The sequence below is a fragment of the Salmo salar genome, chromosome ssa09 (assembly GCF_905237065.1).
Source record: "Salmo salar chromosome ssa09, Ssal_v3.1, whole genome shotgun sequence".
Classification (NCBI taxonomy): Eukaryota; Metazoa; Chordata; class Actinopteri; order Salmoniformes; family Salmonidae; genus Salmo; species Salmo salar.
The window spans coordinates 47056985-47075392 of NC_059450.1; the positions used below are offsets into that span (position 1 = coordinate 47056985).

General features: G+C 43.1%; 1 protein-coding gene across 4 annotated transcripts in view; it reads left to right on the forward strand.

Moving 5' to 3' along the window:
• The window catches only part of LOC106591009 (sodium/calcium exchanger 3), a 207775-nt gene that overhangs the window by 157096 nt on the left and 32271 nt on the right, over positions 1–18408 (forward strand). For 2 of the 4 annotated variants that reach the window (XM_045723740.1, XM_045723739.1), the window contains exons 4-6: positions 13362–13379; positions 15767–15885; positions 17719–17818. In XM_045723740.1, coding sequence (XP_045579696.1) covers positions 13362–13379; positions 15767–15885; positions 17719–17818 — 237 coding nt within the window. The remainder of the gene's footprint in view (positions 1–13361; positions 13380–15766; positions 15886–17718; positions 17819–18408) is intronic. The other 2 variants (XM_045723742.1, XM_045723741.1) reach the window with 1 other exon arrangement.

An 18408-nucleotide genomic window follows, 5' to 3' on the forward strand; every position in this document is an offset into this window, starting at 1 on the left:
CAGACTGACTGACTGACTGACTGGCACACGCACAGACACTAACAGACAGGGACAGACAGACTGACGGGGACAGAGAGAGAGGAAGAGAGGAAGAGAGAGACAGACAAACAGACTGACTGACTGACTGACTGGCACACGCACAGACACTAACAGACAGGGACAGACAGACTGACGGGGACAGAGAGAGAGGAAGAGAGGAAGAGAGAGACAGACAAACAGACTGACTGACTGACTGACTGGCACACGCACAGACACTAACAGACAGGGACAGGCAGATAGGCAGACAGGGACAGACAGATAGGCAGACATACTAACAGACAGGGACAGACAGAGACAGACAGGGACAGACAGATAGGCAGACATACTAACAGACAGGGACAGACAGATAGGCAGACATACTAACAGACAGGGACAGACAGACAGACAGGGACAGACAGATAGGCAGACATACTAACAGACAGGGACAGACAGAGACAGACAGGGACAGACAGATAGGCAGACATACTAACAGACAGGGACAGACAGATAGACAGACAGAGACACACAGGGACAGACAGACAGACAGACAGACAGACAGACAGACAGACAGACAGACAGACAGACAGACAGACAGACAGACAGACAGACAGACAGACAGACAGACAGACAGACAGACAGACAGACAGACAGACAGACAGACAGACAGACAGACAGACAGACAGGAACAGACAGACAGAGACAGAGACAGACAGGAGGTTACTTCAACCTGCAGTCCTGCGGTACAGGGTCTGAGTGCCCTTCACATATCTCCTGTCAATACTACAGAACATGGATAAAGACAGTTGATTTGTTTTGTACTGCATTTCTAGTTACAGGATGTAAAATATAACATTTAAAATACGTGTAGATGGTAATCTCCATTTCTCCTTTTGTTTAATAAAAAACTTTATATGATTTGAACTGCACTCTGGGAGATGAGGGTCACAGTTGAGGGACGGTAGATAACACAGGACACGCTGCTGACGTCAGAACACACACACACACACAATCTGAATCCAACACGTCATGCCTGCATCCTTCTGTCTGATTTGAAGCGTGAGCGAGCCGAGGAATATCATGAGCAGATTGTTGTCTAGTAACCGTTTCCATGGAGGCCACTCTACCAGGGCCTAGGTGTAATGGATTTAAATTGAACTGTTGAGTTTCTAGCTGTCGAGTTGCGGCGAGGGAGGCAGGCAAGCAGGCAGGCAGGGGTGGGATGGAGACAGCGGGGGAGGGAGAGACAGAAATAGTTTGTACTCTGTATTAGAGAGAGGAGCAAGAGAGAAAGAGAGAGCAGGAGAGAGAGAGAGAGAGAGAGAGAGAGAGAGAGAGAGAGAGAGAGAGAGAGAGAGAGAGGGAGGGAGAGAGAGATACAGAGGGAGAGAGAGAGGGTGTGAGAGAGAACGAGACAGAGGGTGTGAGAGGGACAGAGAGAGGGTGTGAGAGAGAGAGCGAGAGAGAGAGTGGGATTTAAGAGAGAGAAATAGAGAGGAGGGGATAGAAATAGAGGGGGAGTGAGAGACTCCATAGAATGTGTCAAATGACAAGAATGGCTGGCTTTCTGTCTAACAGGGTGGTTATGGCTGGCTTTCTGTCTAACAGGGTGGTTATGGCTGGCTTTCTGTCTAACAGGGGTTATGGCTGGCAACACCGTGGTTATGGCTGGTGACACTGTGGTTATGGCTGGCTTGTTCAGAAGGCTGGCTAATGGGTCATCCTGGTCTGCTTGGCAGCATCAATGGCGTACAGTGTATGGAGTATAGCCTTCTATAGCTCACCGATTGCTACAGCTGTACACAGCCCATCTGTAATTAGCCCATCCAACTACCTCATCTCCATATTGTTTTTATTTACTTTTTTTGCTCTTTTGCACACCAGTATTTCTACTTGCACATCATCATCTGCCCATCTAGCACTCCAGTGTTAATTTTTCAAAATTGTAATTACTTTGCTGCTATGGCCTATTTATTGCCTTACCTCCTTACTCCATTTTCACACACTGTATACAGATTTAGATTATTATAGTGTTATTGACTGTACTTTGTTTATCCCATGTGTAACTCTGTGTTGTTGTTTTTTGTCGCACTGCTTTGCTTTATCTTGGCCAGGTCGCAGTTGTAAATGAGAACTTGTTCTCAACTGGCCTACCTGGTTAAATAAAGGTGAAATAAAATAAAATAAAAATAGTATAATATACTAGACTCTAGTAGGATATAGTAACCAATACTCTAGTAGGATATAGTAAACTACACTCTAGTAGGATATAGTAAACTACACTCTAGTAGGACATAGTATACTATACTCTAGTAGGATATAGTAAACTACACTCTAGTAGGATATAGTAAACTATACTCTAGTAGGATATAGTAAACTACACTCTAGTAGGATATAGTAAACTACACTCTAGTAGGATATAGTAAATTATACTCTAGTAGGATATAGTAAACTACACTCTAGCAGGATATAGTAAACTATACTCCAGTAGGATATAGTAAACTATACTCCAGTAGGATATAGTAAACTACACTCTAGTAGGATATAGTAAATTATACTCTAGTAGGATATAGTAAACTACACTCTAGTAGGATATAGTAAACTATACTCTAGTAGGATATAGTAAACTACACTCTAGTAGGATATAGTAAACTATACTCCAGTAGGATATAGTAAACTATACTCTAGTAGGATATAGTAAATTATACTCTAGTAGGATATAGTAAACTACACTCTAGTAGGATATAGTAAACTATACTCCAGTAGGATATAGTAAACTATAGTGTAGTAGGACATAGTAAACTATACTGTAGTAGGATATAGTAAACTATACTCTAGTAGGCTAGAGTAAACTATACTGTAGTAGGATATAGTAAACTATGCTGTAGTAGGATATAGTAAACTATACTCTAGTAGGCTAGAGTAAACTATACTGTGGTAGGATATAGTAAACTATACTGTAGTAGGATATAGTAAACTATACTGTAGTAGCATATAGTAAACTATACTCCAGTAAGATATAGTTAACTACACGCTAGTAGGATATAGTAAACTATACTCTAGTAGGATATAGTAGACTATACTCTAGTAGGATATAGCAAACTATACTCTAGTAGGCTAGAGTAAACTATACTCTAGTAGGATATAGTAAACTATACTCCAGTGGGATATAGTAAACTATACTCTAGTAGGATATAGTAAACTATACTCTGGTGGGATATAGTACACTATACTCTGGTAGGATATAGTAAACTATACTGTGGTAGGGTATAGTAAACTATACTGTAGTAGGATGTAGTAAACTATACTGTAGTAGGATATAGTAAACTATACTGTAGTAGGATATAGTAAACTATACTGTAGTAGGATATAGTAAACTATACTGTAGTAGGATATAGTAAACTATGCTGTAGTAGGATATAGTAAACTATACTCTAGTAGGCTAGAGTAAACTATACTGTGGTAGGATATAGTAAACTATACTGTAGTAGGATATAGTAAACTATACTGTAGTAGCATATAGTAAACTATACTCCAGTAAGATATAGTTAACTACACGCTAGTAGGATATAGTAAACTATACTCTAGTAGGATATAGTAGACTATACTCTAGTAGGATATAGCAAACTATACTCTAGTAGGCTAGAGTAAACTATACTCTAGTAGGATATAGTAAACTATACTCCAGTGGGATATAGTAAACTATACTCTAGTAGGATATAGTAAACTATACTCTGGTGGGATATAGTACACTATACTCTGGTAGGATATAGTAAACTATACTGTGGTAGGGTATAGTAAACTATACTGTAGTAGGATGTAGTAAACTATACTGTAGTAGGATATAGTAAACTATACTGTAGTAGGATATAGTAAACTATACTGTAGTAGGATATAGTAAACTATACTGTAGTAGGATGTAGTAAACTATACTGTGGTAGGGTATAGTAAACTATACTGTAGTAGGATGTAGTAAACTATACTGTAGTAGGATATAGTAAACTATACTGTAGAAGGATGTAGTAAACTATACTCTAGTAGGCTATTTGTATTTGTATTTATTATGGATCCCCACTAGTTCCTGCCAAAGCAGCAGCAACTCTTCCTGGGGTCCAGCAAAATTAAAGCAGTTTATACAATTTTAAAAACATTAAAATACATTCACAGATTTCACAACACACTGTGTGCCCTCAGGCCCCTACTCCACCACTACCACATATCTACAGTACTAAATCCATGTGTATGTATAGTGTGTTTGTTATCGTGTGTGTGTGTGTGTGTGTGTGTGTGTGTGTGTGTGTGTGTGTGTGTGTGTGTGTGTGTGTGTGTGTGTGTGTGTGTGTGTGTGTGTGTGTGTGTGTGTGTGTGTGTGTGTGTGTCTGCCTGTGCCAATGTTTTTGTTGCTTCACAGTCCCCGCTGTTCCATAAGGTGTTTTTTATCTGTTTTTTAAATCTAATTTTACTGCTTGCGTCAGTTACTTGATGTGGAATAGAGTTCCATGTAGTCATGGCTCTATGTAATACTGTGCGCCTCCCATAGTCTGTTCTGGACTTGGGGACTGTGAAGAGACCTCTTGTGGCATGTCTTGTGGGGTATGCATGGGTGTCTGAGCTGTGTGCCAGTAGTTTAAACAGACACCTCAGTGCATTCAGCATGTCAACACCTCTCATAAATAAAAGTAGTGATGAAGTCAGTCTCTCCTCCACTTTGAGCCAGGAGAGATTGACATACGTATAATTAATGTTAGCTCTCTGTGTAAATCCAAGGGCCAGCCGTGTTGCCCTGTTCTGAGCCAATTGCAATTTTCCTAAGTCTTTTTTTTTGTGGCACCTGACCACATGACTGAACAGTATTCCAGGTGTGACAAAATCAGGGTCTGTAGAACCTGCCTTGTTTTTATTTGTTTTATTTATTAAATATTTGAAATATACAATATACTTACAGTGAAGCCACTCAACAACTACATCATACCAGTCATCCAACAGACTCCCATTCAGAGCGACACACAGAAGCATCCAGGGTCAATGCCTTACTCAAGGGCACGTTGACAGATCTCCCACCAGCCCAAAAAACGTGAACCTGAACCCTCCAAGATCCCCCCACAGTTCCCCAATAGCTGTCCATCAACCATTCGAGACCCCTCCCACAGTCCCCCCCATGAAGAAAAATACAATTAATTCCATTCCCCACCCCCAAGAACCCCCCAATGCACCAACAACCAAGAGAATGAACTAAAGATAGAAAAAGGAAAAGACAGATGAAAACAGCAAACAACAATGCAAAAAAACTAAAAAAGAATAATACATTTAAAACAAAGGACATCAAGGACAACTAAAATCACAATAGCAATGCCAACTGTATATGTTTGTATGCATGTCTGGCACTAGTATATGTATGTGTGTGTTTATTTGAATGAGAGTGTGTGTATATGCATGTGTACAAACACCTGCACGGCATCAGCCTCAGGCAAACCGGCATTAGTTGGAGAAACACTGCCCCTCAGTGTCATTCAAGTGTACTTTTTATTATGTTTTATTTTGACTTTTATTTATTTACTTTTATCTTTGACCATCATTCTATCTCCCACACAGCAACTCCACTCCCACTTGTCTGCAATTCCACATACCAACCCTCAGCTTCCCTCAGCCCATCCCATCTTTCTCTGCTGGCCACCCACTTCGGGTTTCTACGCAACACATATCTTTCAACTATGCTGTGATGTATAACGTACAATTTCAATCTATCTAATCGAATAGAATCCACAGATTGCGAGTTGAAGATAAATACTTTTACTAAGAGTATTAGTATATTAGTAATTGACTGACCCGGTCTCTCCAGATCTCCTAACAGTACTATTTCTAGGGTCAATTTTAGATCAATGCTATGCATTTTCAGCCATTCCTGAACCTGAGACCAGAAACAGGCTACCTGAGGGCAATACCAAAATAAATGGTCTATTGATTCTGTATCCTCACAACAAAATCTGCAGAGCTTTGATGATTTTATGCCCCAAATATTCAACATTTTGTTGGTGGAAAGAATTCTATATAATAATTTTAGTTGAAATGCACGAAGTCTTGAATCTTGCGTTGTTTTATATATCAGCTCATACACCCTGTACCATGGAATCAGTATATCAAAAATCTCTTCCCAACTATTTTGCAATCTGTATGGCACAGTTGTCAACATCCTGGTCCTGAAATTAAACTGGTATACTTTCCTATTTATGCTATTTTTATTCCTCTGCCGGTTTTGATCCTTGATATTGGGCAGACAGACCAGTTCCCAACCTCCTCCCGCTGCCACCTGCCTCCTCCATTTCTGGGGTAATGCTGTAATCAATTGGTTGAACAGACCTTCCCGTACAATTCTGAAAACTCCATGAAGGACATAACTCTACCATTCCAATTTACAATATCATTTAAGAACAAAATACCCTTTTCAAACATCTTTCCCATAAATACAGTTATTTTATCAACCAGCACATTGAGTTCAGCCATAATGTTAGTTGTAATATTTGTTCTATCTTTTCAGGGGGATGAAATTGAATTTGGAGCCTGCTTGTTTGAAAAAGAGAGATACTTTGAAAAAAGTAGCATTTTCAATTAATCGAAAATGAGACATGGCAATCTGCACAAAGGCAAAAAGGCCATTTATCCTCTGGTAGGATATAGTAAACTATACTCTAGTAGGATATACTAAACTATACTCCAGTAGGATATAGTAAACTACACTCTAGTATGCTCTAATAAAGTATACTATTGTAGGATATAGTAAACTATACTCTAGTATGCGCTAATAAATTATACTCTAGTAGGACATAGTATACTATACTCCAGTAGGATATAGTAAACTACACTCTAGTAGAATATAGTAAACTATATTCTAGTGGGATATAGTAAACTATACTCTAGTAGGATATAGTAAACTATATTCTAGTAGGATATAGTAAACTATCTTCTTCTAGGATATAGTAAACTATACTCTAGTATGCTCTGATAAATTATACTCTAGTAAATAGAGCATACCAGAGTATAGTTTACTATATCCTACTAGAGTATAGTTTGCTATATTCTACCGGAGTATAGTTTACTATACCCCGTCAGAGTATAGTTTACTATGTCCTACCAGAGTGTAGTTTACTATATCCTACTAGAGTATAGTTTACTATAGCCTACTAGAGTATAGTTTGCTATATCTTACTAGAGGATAGTTTACTATATCCTACTAGAATATAGTTTACAGAGTATAGTTTACTATATCCTACTAGAGAATAGTTTACTATATCCTACTAGAGTATAGTTTACTATATCCTACTACAGTGTAGTTTACTATATCCTACTAGAATATGGTTTACTATATCCTACTAGAGTATAGTTTACTATATCCTACTAGAGTAAAGTTTACTATATGCTACTAGAATATAGTTTACTATATCCTACTAGAATATAGTTTACAGAGTATAGTTTGCTATATCCTACTAGAATATAGTTTACTATATCCTACTAGAATATAGTTTACAGAGTATAGTTTACTATATCCTGCAAGAGTGTAGTTTACTATATCTTACTAAAGGATAGTTTACTATATCCCACTAGAATATAGTTTACAGAGTACAGTTTACTATATCCTTATAGAGTATTGTTTACTATATCATACTAGAAAATAGTTTACAGAGTGTAGTTTAGTATATCCTACTAGAGTATTGTTTACTATATCCTACTTGAGTGTAGTTTACTATATCTTACTAGAATATAGTTTACTATATCCTACCAGAATATAGTTTACTATATCCTACTAGAATATAGTTTACTATATCCTACTAGAATATAGTTTACAGAGTCTAGTTTACTATATTCTGCTAGAGTATTGTTTACTATATCATACTAGAAAATAGTTTACAGAGTGTAGTTTACTATATCCTACTGCAGTATATGTGGAAGAGTCTACTGTCGGCTACTACTACTATAGATAATTACAGTATTGCTGACGGGTATATAGTATGAGGTACATGTAGTATGAGGTACATGTAGTATGAGGTACATGTAGTATGGAGATGGAAATGCTTATATAATGAATCTAGACGTGATGTAATGACATGCATCAGACCAGTGACGTTCTAAATATCAGACCAGTTATTGGGATCACTAACTCAGCTGTCATTCCTACAGTAGCTAATCCTCTTTCTACCATCTCACACACACATCATCTCGTATTTCTCAGCTGCGCTGTGCTTTAGGAGAGTGGCAGCTTGTCTGTACAATTTTTCCATGCGGTGTGGCTGTGACTAAGTGTTTTGACTCACAGTGTGTGTGTGTGTGTGTGTGTGTGTGTGTGTGTGTGTGTGTGTGTGTGTGTGTGTGTGTGTGTGTGTGTGTGTGTGTGTGTGTGTGTGTGTGTGTGTGTGTGTGTGTGTGTGTGTGTGTGTGTATGTGTGGCGCTGGTGGGAGACCGAGATGACTCATCGTCAGTACTGTGGGAAACGTCTCCACGATGTGCGAGAGAGAGAAACAGACAGAGAGAGAGAGGGGGGACCATCACCTGAGCTTTGGGGTCGGACTTCCTCTCCTCACTCCCTCTTTCTTCCTTCCCTCCATGTGTAACACATTAACACTACAGAAACCCACCCTGGAGCCAGAGAGAGAGAGAGAGAGAGAGAGAGCCAGAGAGGGAGAGAGAGAGCGAGCCACAGAGAGAGAGAGAGAGAGCCAGAGCGAGAGAGAGAGCCAGAGAGAGAGAGAACCAGAGCGAGAGAGCGAGAGAGAGAGAGCCAGAGAGAGAGAGAGCCAGAGCCAGAGAGAGAGAGAGAGAGAGAGCGAGAGAGCCACAGAGAGAGAGAGAGAGAGAGAGAGAGAGAGAGAGAGAGAGAGAGAGAGAGAGAGAGAGAGAGAGAGAGAGAGAGAGAAGACTATTGACGCTGTCTGAGTGTATAATAAAGACCCTACTCCACCACCTGCTGGAAGCTTGGAGCACCAGGACTCTTAACGGTAAAAGGTTTGAGGTCTAGTGACCAGTTTGGAACCACAGGACCCATAACAAATGGAGGAAAGACTTCAGCAAAAAGAATGAACGTAAAAAATGTAAAGTAAATTGGAAATGTATCAAACATGATGTAGGCCACATGACGAACCCACTAAAGTGGCAGCTTGTCTGTACAGGAGTAGATCCCACTAAAGGGGTGGCAGGTACAGGACACCAGGCAGGATCAGGGTTAGGACAGGCAGAAAGGTCAGAACTGGGAAGACTAGGTGGAATGTACAACAATAAGACCTCATCACTTTGTCTTCGCCACTTCATGACGTGTGTGTGTGTGTGTGTGTGTGTGTGTGTGTGTGTGTGTGTGTGTGTGTGTGTGTGTGTGTGTGTGTGTGTGTGTGTGTGTGTGTGTGTGTGTGTGTGTGTGTGTGTGTGTGTTTTTCTGGCTCTATGGATCGCCATTGGTGGGCCATGTATTTGACATAGTGTTGTATAAGGTCTGGTCCCAGCTGGAGGTTGAATCAGGCTAGTGAATCAGACCCCCCCCAAATGGCAACCTAAATAGGGCACTGCTTCTGAACAGAGAGCCCTAATTCCCCATAGACCCTGGTCAAATGTAGTGCACTAAAAATGAATAGGATGTCATTTGGGACACGTTTTCTGGCTTCTGAACAGCGCAGAGGCTTTAATAACAGCGATAATGATAACGATAGCGATAACGGTAGCGATAATGACCACTATAACGATAGCAATAACAATAACGATAGCGATAATGACAGCGATAACGATAACGGTAGCGATAATGATAGCGTCAATGATAGAGAGAATGATAATGATAGCGAGAATGATAACGGTAGTGATAATAATAGCGACAATGATAGAGATAATAATAATGATAGCGATAATGATAGCGATATTGATAACGGTAGCGTTAACGATAGCGACAACGATAGAGATAACGATAACGATAGTGATAATGATAGAGATAATGATAACGATAGCGATAATGATAGTGGTAACAATAATGATAGCGATAATGATAGCGATAATGATAACACCAGTGATAATGATAGCGATAGTGATAACGGTGGCGAGAATGATAGTGACAATGATAGAGAGAATGATAACGATAGCGATAATGATATCGATAGCGATAACGATAATGCAAGCGACAATGACAACAATAGTGATAATGATAGCGATAACGATAGCGATAGCGATAACGATAGCGATAATGAAAACGATAGTGAAAACGATAGTGATAATGATAAGGACAGTGATAATGAAGCTAGTCCCCCACTGACATGATGATTAACAGTGTTTCTGATTTAAGGAGTTGATGAAGCTGTAGGACAGCAGGACAGCAGGACAGTAGGACAGCAGAACAGTAGGACAGCAGGACAGCAGAACAGTAGGACAGCAGGACAGTAGGACAGCAGAACAGTAGGACAGCAGGACAGCAGAACAGTAGGACAGCAGGACAGCAGGACAGTAGGACAGCAGAACAGTAGGACAGCAGGACAGCAGAACAGTAGGACAGTAGGACAGTACGAACAGGTTTCATTAGGCCGAGGTCTGAAATCTTTAGTTGAAAAGAAGTGCACTGCGTAGGGAATAGGGTGTAATTTAGGAAAGGTCCTTAACGTTTTTCTTCAATGAGGGGTTCTGTTATGTCCTTCAGTAGGCTCAATGATGATAATTATTTATTGTGTGTCCCTTTCGGGAAATGTGTCTTGCATCAACAACCAACAGCAGGGTTGGAGTGAGAGTGATGTGTTCACCAACTATTAGACAGGAACGTATTTCCTTTATCCTTCTCATAGCACAGCCACAACACACACACACACACACACACACACACACACACACACACACACACACACACACACACACACACACACACACACAAAAAAAAAACACACACACACACTCACACACACACACACACACACACACACACACACATACTAGAAACTGATTCAGAAGAGAGTACCACTATTGAAGTTATTTTAATAGTCTTTGTCCAACTGTCCTGCTGGCCTGCTGTACTACTGTTCTACTGTCCTACTGTCCTGGTGTCCTGCTGTCCTACTGTCCTACTGTCCTACTGTCCTACTGTCCTGCTGTCCTACTGTCCTGGTGTCCTGCTGTCCTACTGTCCTGCTGTCCTACTTTCTTGCTGTCCTACTGTCCCGCTGTTCTACTGTCCTGCTGTTTTGCTGTCCTGCTGTCCTACTGTCCTACTGTTCTGCTGTCCTGCTGTCCTACTGTCCTGCTGTCCTACTGTTCCGCTTTCCTACTGTCCTACTGTCCTGCTGTCCTACTGTCCTGGTGTCCTGCTGTCCTACTATCCTGCTGTCCCGCTGTCCTACTGTTCCGCTGTCCTGCTGTCCTGCTGTCCTGCTGTCCTACTGTCCTGCTGTCCTACTTTCCTGCTGTCCTACTGTTCTGCTGTCCTGCTGTCCTACTGTTCCGCTGTCCTGCTGTCCTGCTGTCCTGCTGTCCTACTGTCCTGCTTTCCTACTGTCCTGCTGTCCTACTGTTCTGCTGTCCTGCTGTCCTACTGTCCTACTGTCCTGCTGTCCTACTGTCCTGGTGTCCTACTTTCTTGCTGTCCTACTGTCCCGCTGTTCTACTGTCCTGCTGTTTTGCTGTCCTGCTGTCCTACTGTTCTGCTGTCCTGCTGCCCTACTGTCCTGCTGTCCTACTGTTCTGCTGTCCTACTGTCCTACTGTCCTGCTGTCCTACTGTCCTGGTGTCCTGCTGTCCTACTATCCTGCTGTCCCGCTGTCCCACTGTTCCGCTGTCCTGCTGTCCTGCTGTCCTGCTGTCCTACTGTCCTGCTGTCCTACTGTCCTGCTGTCCTGCTGTCCTACTGTCCTGCTGGCCTGCTGTCCTACTGTCCTGCTGTCCTACTGGTCTGCTGTCCTACTGTCCTGCTGTCCTACTGTTCTGCTGTCCTACTGTCTTGCTGTTCTGCTGTCCTACTGTTTTGCTGTCCCACTGTCCTACTGTCCTGCTGTCCTACTGTTCTGCTGTACAGCTGTCCTACTGTTCTGCTGTCCTACTGTCCTGCTGTCCTGCTGCTCTGCTGTCCTGCTGCTCTGCTGTCCTACTGTTCTGCTGCCCTACTGTCCTGCTGTCCTGCTGTCCTGCTGTCCTACTGTTCTGCTGTCCTACTGTCCTGCTGTCCTACTGTTCTGCTGTCCTACTGTCCTGCTGTCCTGCTGTCCTGCTGCCCTACTGTTCTGCTGTCCAGCTGTCCTACTGTCCTGCTGTCCTACTGTCCTGCTGTCCTACTGTTCTGCTGTCCTACTGTCCTACTGTCCTGCTGTCCTGCTGTCCTACTGTCCTGCTGTCCTACTGTCCTGCTGTCCTACTGTGCTGCTGTCCTGCTGTCCTGCTGTCCTGCTGTCCTACTGTCCTGCTGTCCTACTGTCCTGCTGTCCTACTGTCCTACTGTCCTGCTGTCCTGCTGTCCTACTGTTCTGCTGTCCTACTGTCCTGCTGTCCTACTGTACTGCTGTCCTACTGTTTTGCTGTCCTGCTGTCCTACTGTCCTGCTGTTCTGCTGTCCTGCTGTCCTACTGTTCTGCTGTCCTACTGTCCTGCTGTCCTGCTGTCCTGCTGTCCTACTGTTCTGCTGTCCTACTGTCCTGCTGTCCTACTGTCCTACTGTCCTGCTGTCCTGCTGTTCTGCTGTCCTACTGTTCTGCTGTCCTACTGTCCTGCTGTCCTGCTGTCCTGCTGTCCTACTGTTCTGCTGTCCTACTGTCCTGCTGTCCTACTGTCCTGCTGTCCTGCTGTCCTGCTGTGCTACTGTTCTACTGTCCTGCTGTCCTGCTGTCCTGCTGTCCTGCTGTTCTGCTGTCCTACTGTCCTACTGTCCTGCTGCCCTGCTGTCCTGCTGTCCTCCTGTCCTGCTGTCCTGCTGTCCTACTGTCCTGCTGTCCTGCGTACTGGTGCCTATGGGGGGTCGTGCTTCAGACTCATCCTCAGCTCACACACTCCCTATCAACCAATCACCACACAGCACACACACCATCACACTCCCTATCAACCAATCACCACACAGCACACACACCATCACACTCCCTATCAACCAATCACCACACAGCACACACACCATCACACTCCCTATCAACCAATCACCACACAGCACACGGACGCACGCACACACCATACATTGGTCATCATGATCTGATGCCATCACGTTGTTTTATCTGTTTATCCACATAGCATACTGCAATGACTTATACACTTTCCTTTCCCATGTTTCTGTTTACTCCATGTTCGTTGGTTCTCTTCCTCTCTCTCTCTCTCTCTCTCTCTCTCTCACTCTCTATTTTCTGCTATTTTCTCTCCACAGCACTGTTACTGGCTGAAGGTAAGTTGTCTTCTCTCTCTCTCTCTCTCTCTCTCTCTCTCTCTCTCTCTCTCTCTCTCTCTCTCTCTCTCTCTCTCTATTTTCTCTCCACTGTTACTGGCTGAAGGTAAGTTGTCTTCTCCCTGCTGATGGCTCTCTGTCTCCTGCTGCTGTGGTTTGAGGGGGATTGGAGGGTCCAGTGATCTAGCTGGTCTGGTCTGAGGAGGGATTGGAGGGTCCAGTGATCTATCTGGTCTGGTCTGAGGAGGGATTGGAGGGTCCAGCCATCTAGCTGGTCTGGTTTGAGGAGGGATTGGAGGGTCCAGTGATCTAGCTGGTCTGGTTTGAGGAGGGATTGGAGGGTCCAGTGATCTAGCTGGTCTGGTTTGAGGAGGGATTGGAGGGTCCAGTGATCTAGCTGGTCTGGTTTGAGGAGGGATTGGAGGGTCCAGTGATCTAGCTGGTCTGGTTTGAGGAGGGATTGGAGGGTCCAGTGATCTAGCTGGTCTGGTTTGAGGAGGGATTGGAGGGTCCAGTGATCTAGCTGGTCTGGTTTGAGGAGGGATTGGAGGGTCCAGTGATCTAGCTGGTCTGGTTTGAGGGGGGGATTGGAGGGTCCAGTGATCTAGCTGGTCTGGTTTGAGGAGGGATTGGAGGGTCCAGTGATCTAGCTGGTCTGGTTTGAGGGGGGGATTGGAGGGTCCAGTGATCTAGCTGGTCTGGTTTGAGGGGGGATTGGAGGGTCCAGTGATCTAGCTGGTCTGGTTTGAGGAGGGATTGGAGGGTCCAGTGATCTAGCTGGTCTGGTTTGAGGGGGGATTGGAGGGTCCAGTGATCTAGCTGGTCTGGTTTGAGGGGGGATTGGAGGGTCCAGTGATCTAGCTGGTCTGGTTTGAGGGGGGATTGGAGGGACTGTTGCCTGCATGCTGGTCTGGTATGTGTCTGTTCTAGTGTTTGAGAATGTTATAAAACATTAGAGAGAAATATTATAGAGAACGTTAGAGCCCAGAGTCTTACATTTAAAATGTTTCCATTTGACTAAGTTAAATGGAAGAGCGACTTACAGTTAGTATGTTCATCTTTAGATAGCTAGGTGAGACAACCACATATCACAGTCATAGTAAGTCATTTTTTCCTCAATAAAGTAGCCCTCTCTCTTCCTCCCCTCTCCTCTCTTCTCTCCTCTTAAGATGAGGGAGGACGATTTATTTTTCTTGAGCATGGCCTTATTTCTATTACAGCATAAAAACTTTCCAAACCATATCATATCATAACCGCTACACACAGCCTACATCGTTGTCCCCATATTAGCTGAAGTAACGTCATAGTCAACATAGCTAATTGAACTAACGTGTTAGTAAACCCGCTACAATCATGCAGTAACGTTACATTGTACCGTCAGTCAGCAGTTCAGCAGTTACACCGTGTGTGTGTGTGTGTGTGTGTGTGTGTGTGTGTGTGTGTGTGTGTGTGTGTGTGTGTGTGTGTGTGTGTGTGTGTGTGTGTGTGTGTGTGTGTGTGTGTGTGTGTGTGTGTGTGAGAGAGAGAGAGAGCAGAGAGGACAGGATAGCGGGATGAGACAGAATGAAAGGGAAGTGACAGAGGATCACTCTCTAAGAGACAGAACGGAGAGAGCCGTGGTTCACTTTGTCCAGTACTTTGTAGAAGTGTCCTCGTGTCCTTCCTGTTTGCACTACTCACGTGGAACTGTAGTGTACGATGACATTATTTTTGCTTGTTTGAACAATGTGTTTAAAGAGCTTCTGCACGCAATAAAGAAAATATTGACCTTTAGAAGGAGTGGTTTGATGTAGTTGCATTTTGTCCAGTGCCTGCACAGTTCAACAAGATGAGCTCAGTTTATTAGGCTCAGTCTCACTCTCTCTGTCTCTCTCCTCCTGTCTCCCTCTCCTCTCCTCTCCTCTCCTCTCCTCTCCTCTCCTCTCCTCTCCTCTCCTCTCCTCTCTCCTCTCCTCTCCTCTCCTCTCCTCTCCTCTCCTCTCCTCTCCTCTCCTCTCCTCTCCTCTCCTTCCCCTCTCCTCTCCTCTCCTCTCCTCTCCTCTCCTCTCCTCTCCTCTCCTCTCCTCTCCTCTCCTCTCCTCTCCTCTCCTCTCCTCTCCGTCCCCTCTCCTCTCCTCTCCTTCTCCTCTCCTCTCCTTCCCCTCTCCTCTTCTCTCCATCTCCTCTCCTCTCCTCTCCTCTCCTCTCCTCTCCTCTCCTTCTCCTCTCCTCTCCTTCCCCTCTCCTCTTCTCTCCATCTCCTTCCCCTCTCCTCTCCTTCCCCTCTCCTTCCCTTCCCCTCTCCTCTTCCTCTCCTTCTCCTCTCCTCTCCTCTCCTCTCCTCTCCTCTCCTCTCCTCTCCTCTCCTCTCCTCTCCTCTCCTCTCCTCTCCTCTCCCCAAACCACAGATGTCCCTAAGTTCTCGTCAGAGGAAGAGGAAGCTAAGCGGATTGCAGAGATGGGGAAGCCAGTGCTGGGGGAACACTCCAAACTGGAGGTTATCATCGAGGAGTCCTACGAGTTCAAGGTACGGGACAATACACACACACACACCACACACACACACACACACACACACACACACACACACACACACACACACACACACACACACACACACACACACACACACACACACACACACACACACACACACACACACACACACACACACACACACACACACACACACACACACACACAACAGACACACACACACACACCACACACACACACACACACACACACACCACACAGCTAAACACTCTCACCATCAAAGGTTGAAGTGTGTTTTTATGACTCCCCATCAGAGCCAGTGGATGAATGAATTCAGTTGATGTTGCTGCCATCATGTGGAGAATCATGTGAACTTCATGTCTTTGTTCTAATAATAATAATAATCTCAAATCAAATCAAATTTTATTGGTCACACACTGGACACATATTTAGCAGATGTTATTGCGGGTGTAGCGAAATGCTTGTGTTTCTAGCTCCAACAGCGTAGTAATGTCTAACAATTCACGATAATACACACACAACTAATAATAGAATAATGGAATTAAGAAATATATAAATATTAGGACGAGCAATGTTGGAGTGGCGTTGAGTATAATACAGTAGAATACAGTATATACATATAAAATGAGTAAAACAGTATGTAAACATTACTAAAGTGACCAGTGATTCCATGTCTATGTACATACAGCCTCTGAAAGGTGCAAGGTTGAGTAACCGGGTGCTGTCCGGCTAGTGACAGTGACAAAGTCAACTGAGTTATCTTGGGACATTGATTGTCACTGAGCCTGAGTCTGAAATAGCACCCTATTCCCTATTTTATTTAACCCTTATTTTACCAGGTAAATTAATAATAATCCAACCCCCAGTTGTAACCAGATTGGTATAGTCCAAACTGTAATAATAATAATAATAATAATAATTCAACCTCCAGCTGTAACCAGATTGGTATAGTCCAAACTGTAATAATAACAATAACAATAATAATAATAATCCAACCCCCAGCTGTAACCAGATTGGTATAGTCCAAACTGTAATAATAACAATAACAATAATAATAATAATCCAACCCCCAGCTGTAACCAGATTGGTATAGTCCAAACTGTAATAATAATAATTCAACCCCCAGCTGTAACCAGATTGGTATAGTCCAAACTGTAATAATAATAATTCAACCCCCAGCTGTAACCAGATTGGTATAGTCCAAACTGTAATAATAACAATAACAATAATAATAATAATCAAACCCTCAGCTGTAACCAGATTGGTATAGTCCAAACTGTATTAATAATAATAATAATTCAACCCCCAGCTGTAACTAGATTGGTATAGTCCAAACTGTAATAATAATAATAATAATTCAACCCCCAGCTGTAACCAGATTGGTATAGTCCAAGCTGTAATAATAATAATAATAATAATAATAATAATAATTCAACCTCCAGCTGTAACCAGATTGGTATAGTCCAAACTGTAATAATAATAACAATAATAATAATAATAATTCAACCCCCAGCTGTAACCAGATTGGTATAGTCCAAACTGTAATAATAATAATAATAATTCAACCCCGAGTTGTAACCAGATTGGTATAGTCCAAGCTGTAATAATAATAATAATAATAATAATTCAACCTCCAGCTGTAACCAGATTGGTATAGTCCAAACTGTAATAATAACAATAATAATAATAATTCAACCCCCAGCTGTAACCAGATTGGTCAAAACTGAGATGCTATAATAATGAGTCAAATACAAGGCTCGGGCCATAAATAGTGCACTATATAGGGAATAGGGTGCATGTGGGATGCAACCTGAGTGTATTTCCTATGTGCTTTCTCCCTCAGAACACAGTGGACAAGCTGATCAAGAAGACCAACCTGGCTCTGGTGGTGGGCACCAACTCCTGGAGACAACAGTTCATGGAGGCCATCACAGTCAGTGCAGGTAAACACCAGCTCCCATCACAGTCAGTGCAGGTAAACACCAGCTCCCATCACAGTCAGTACAGGTAAACACCAGCTCCCATTACAGTCAGTGCAGGTAAACACCAGCTCCCATTACAGTCAGTGCAGGTAAACACCAGCTCCCATTACAGTCAGTGCAGGTAAACACCAGCTCCCATTACAGTCAGTATAGGTAAACACCAGCTACCATCACAGTCAGTACAGGTAAACACCAGCTCCCATCACAGTCAGTACAGGTAAACACCAGCTCCCATTACAGTCAGTACAAGTAAACACCAGCTCCCATCACAGTCAGTACAGGTAAACACCAGCTCCCATCACAGTCAGTGCAGGTGAACACCAGCTCCTAGACCATCACAGTCGGTACAGGTAAACACCAGCTCCCATTACAGTCAGTGCAGGTAAACACCAGCTCCCATTACAGTCAGTGCAGGTAAACACCAGCTCCCATTACAGTCAGTATAGGTAAACACCAGCTACCATCACAGTCAGTACAGGTAAACACCAGCTCCCATCACAGTCAGTACAGGTAAACACCAGCTCCCATTACAGTCAGTACAAGTAAACACC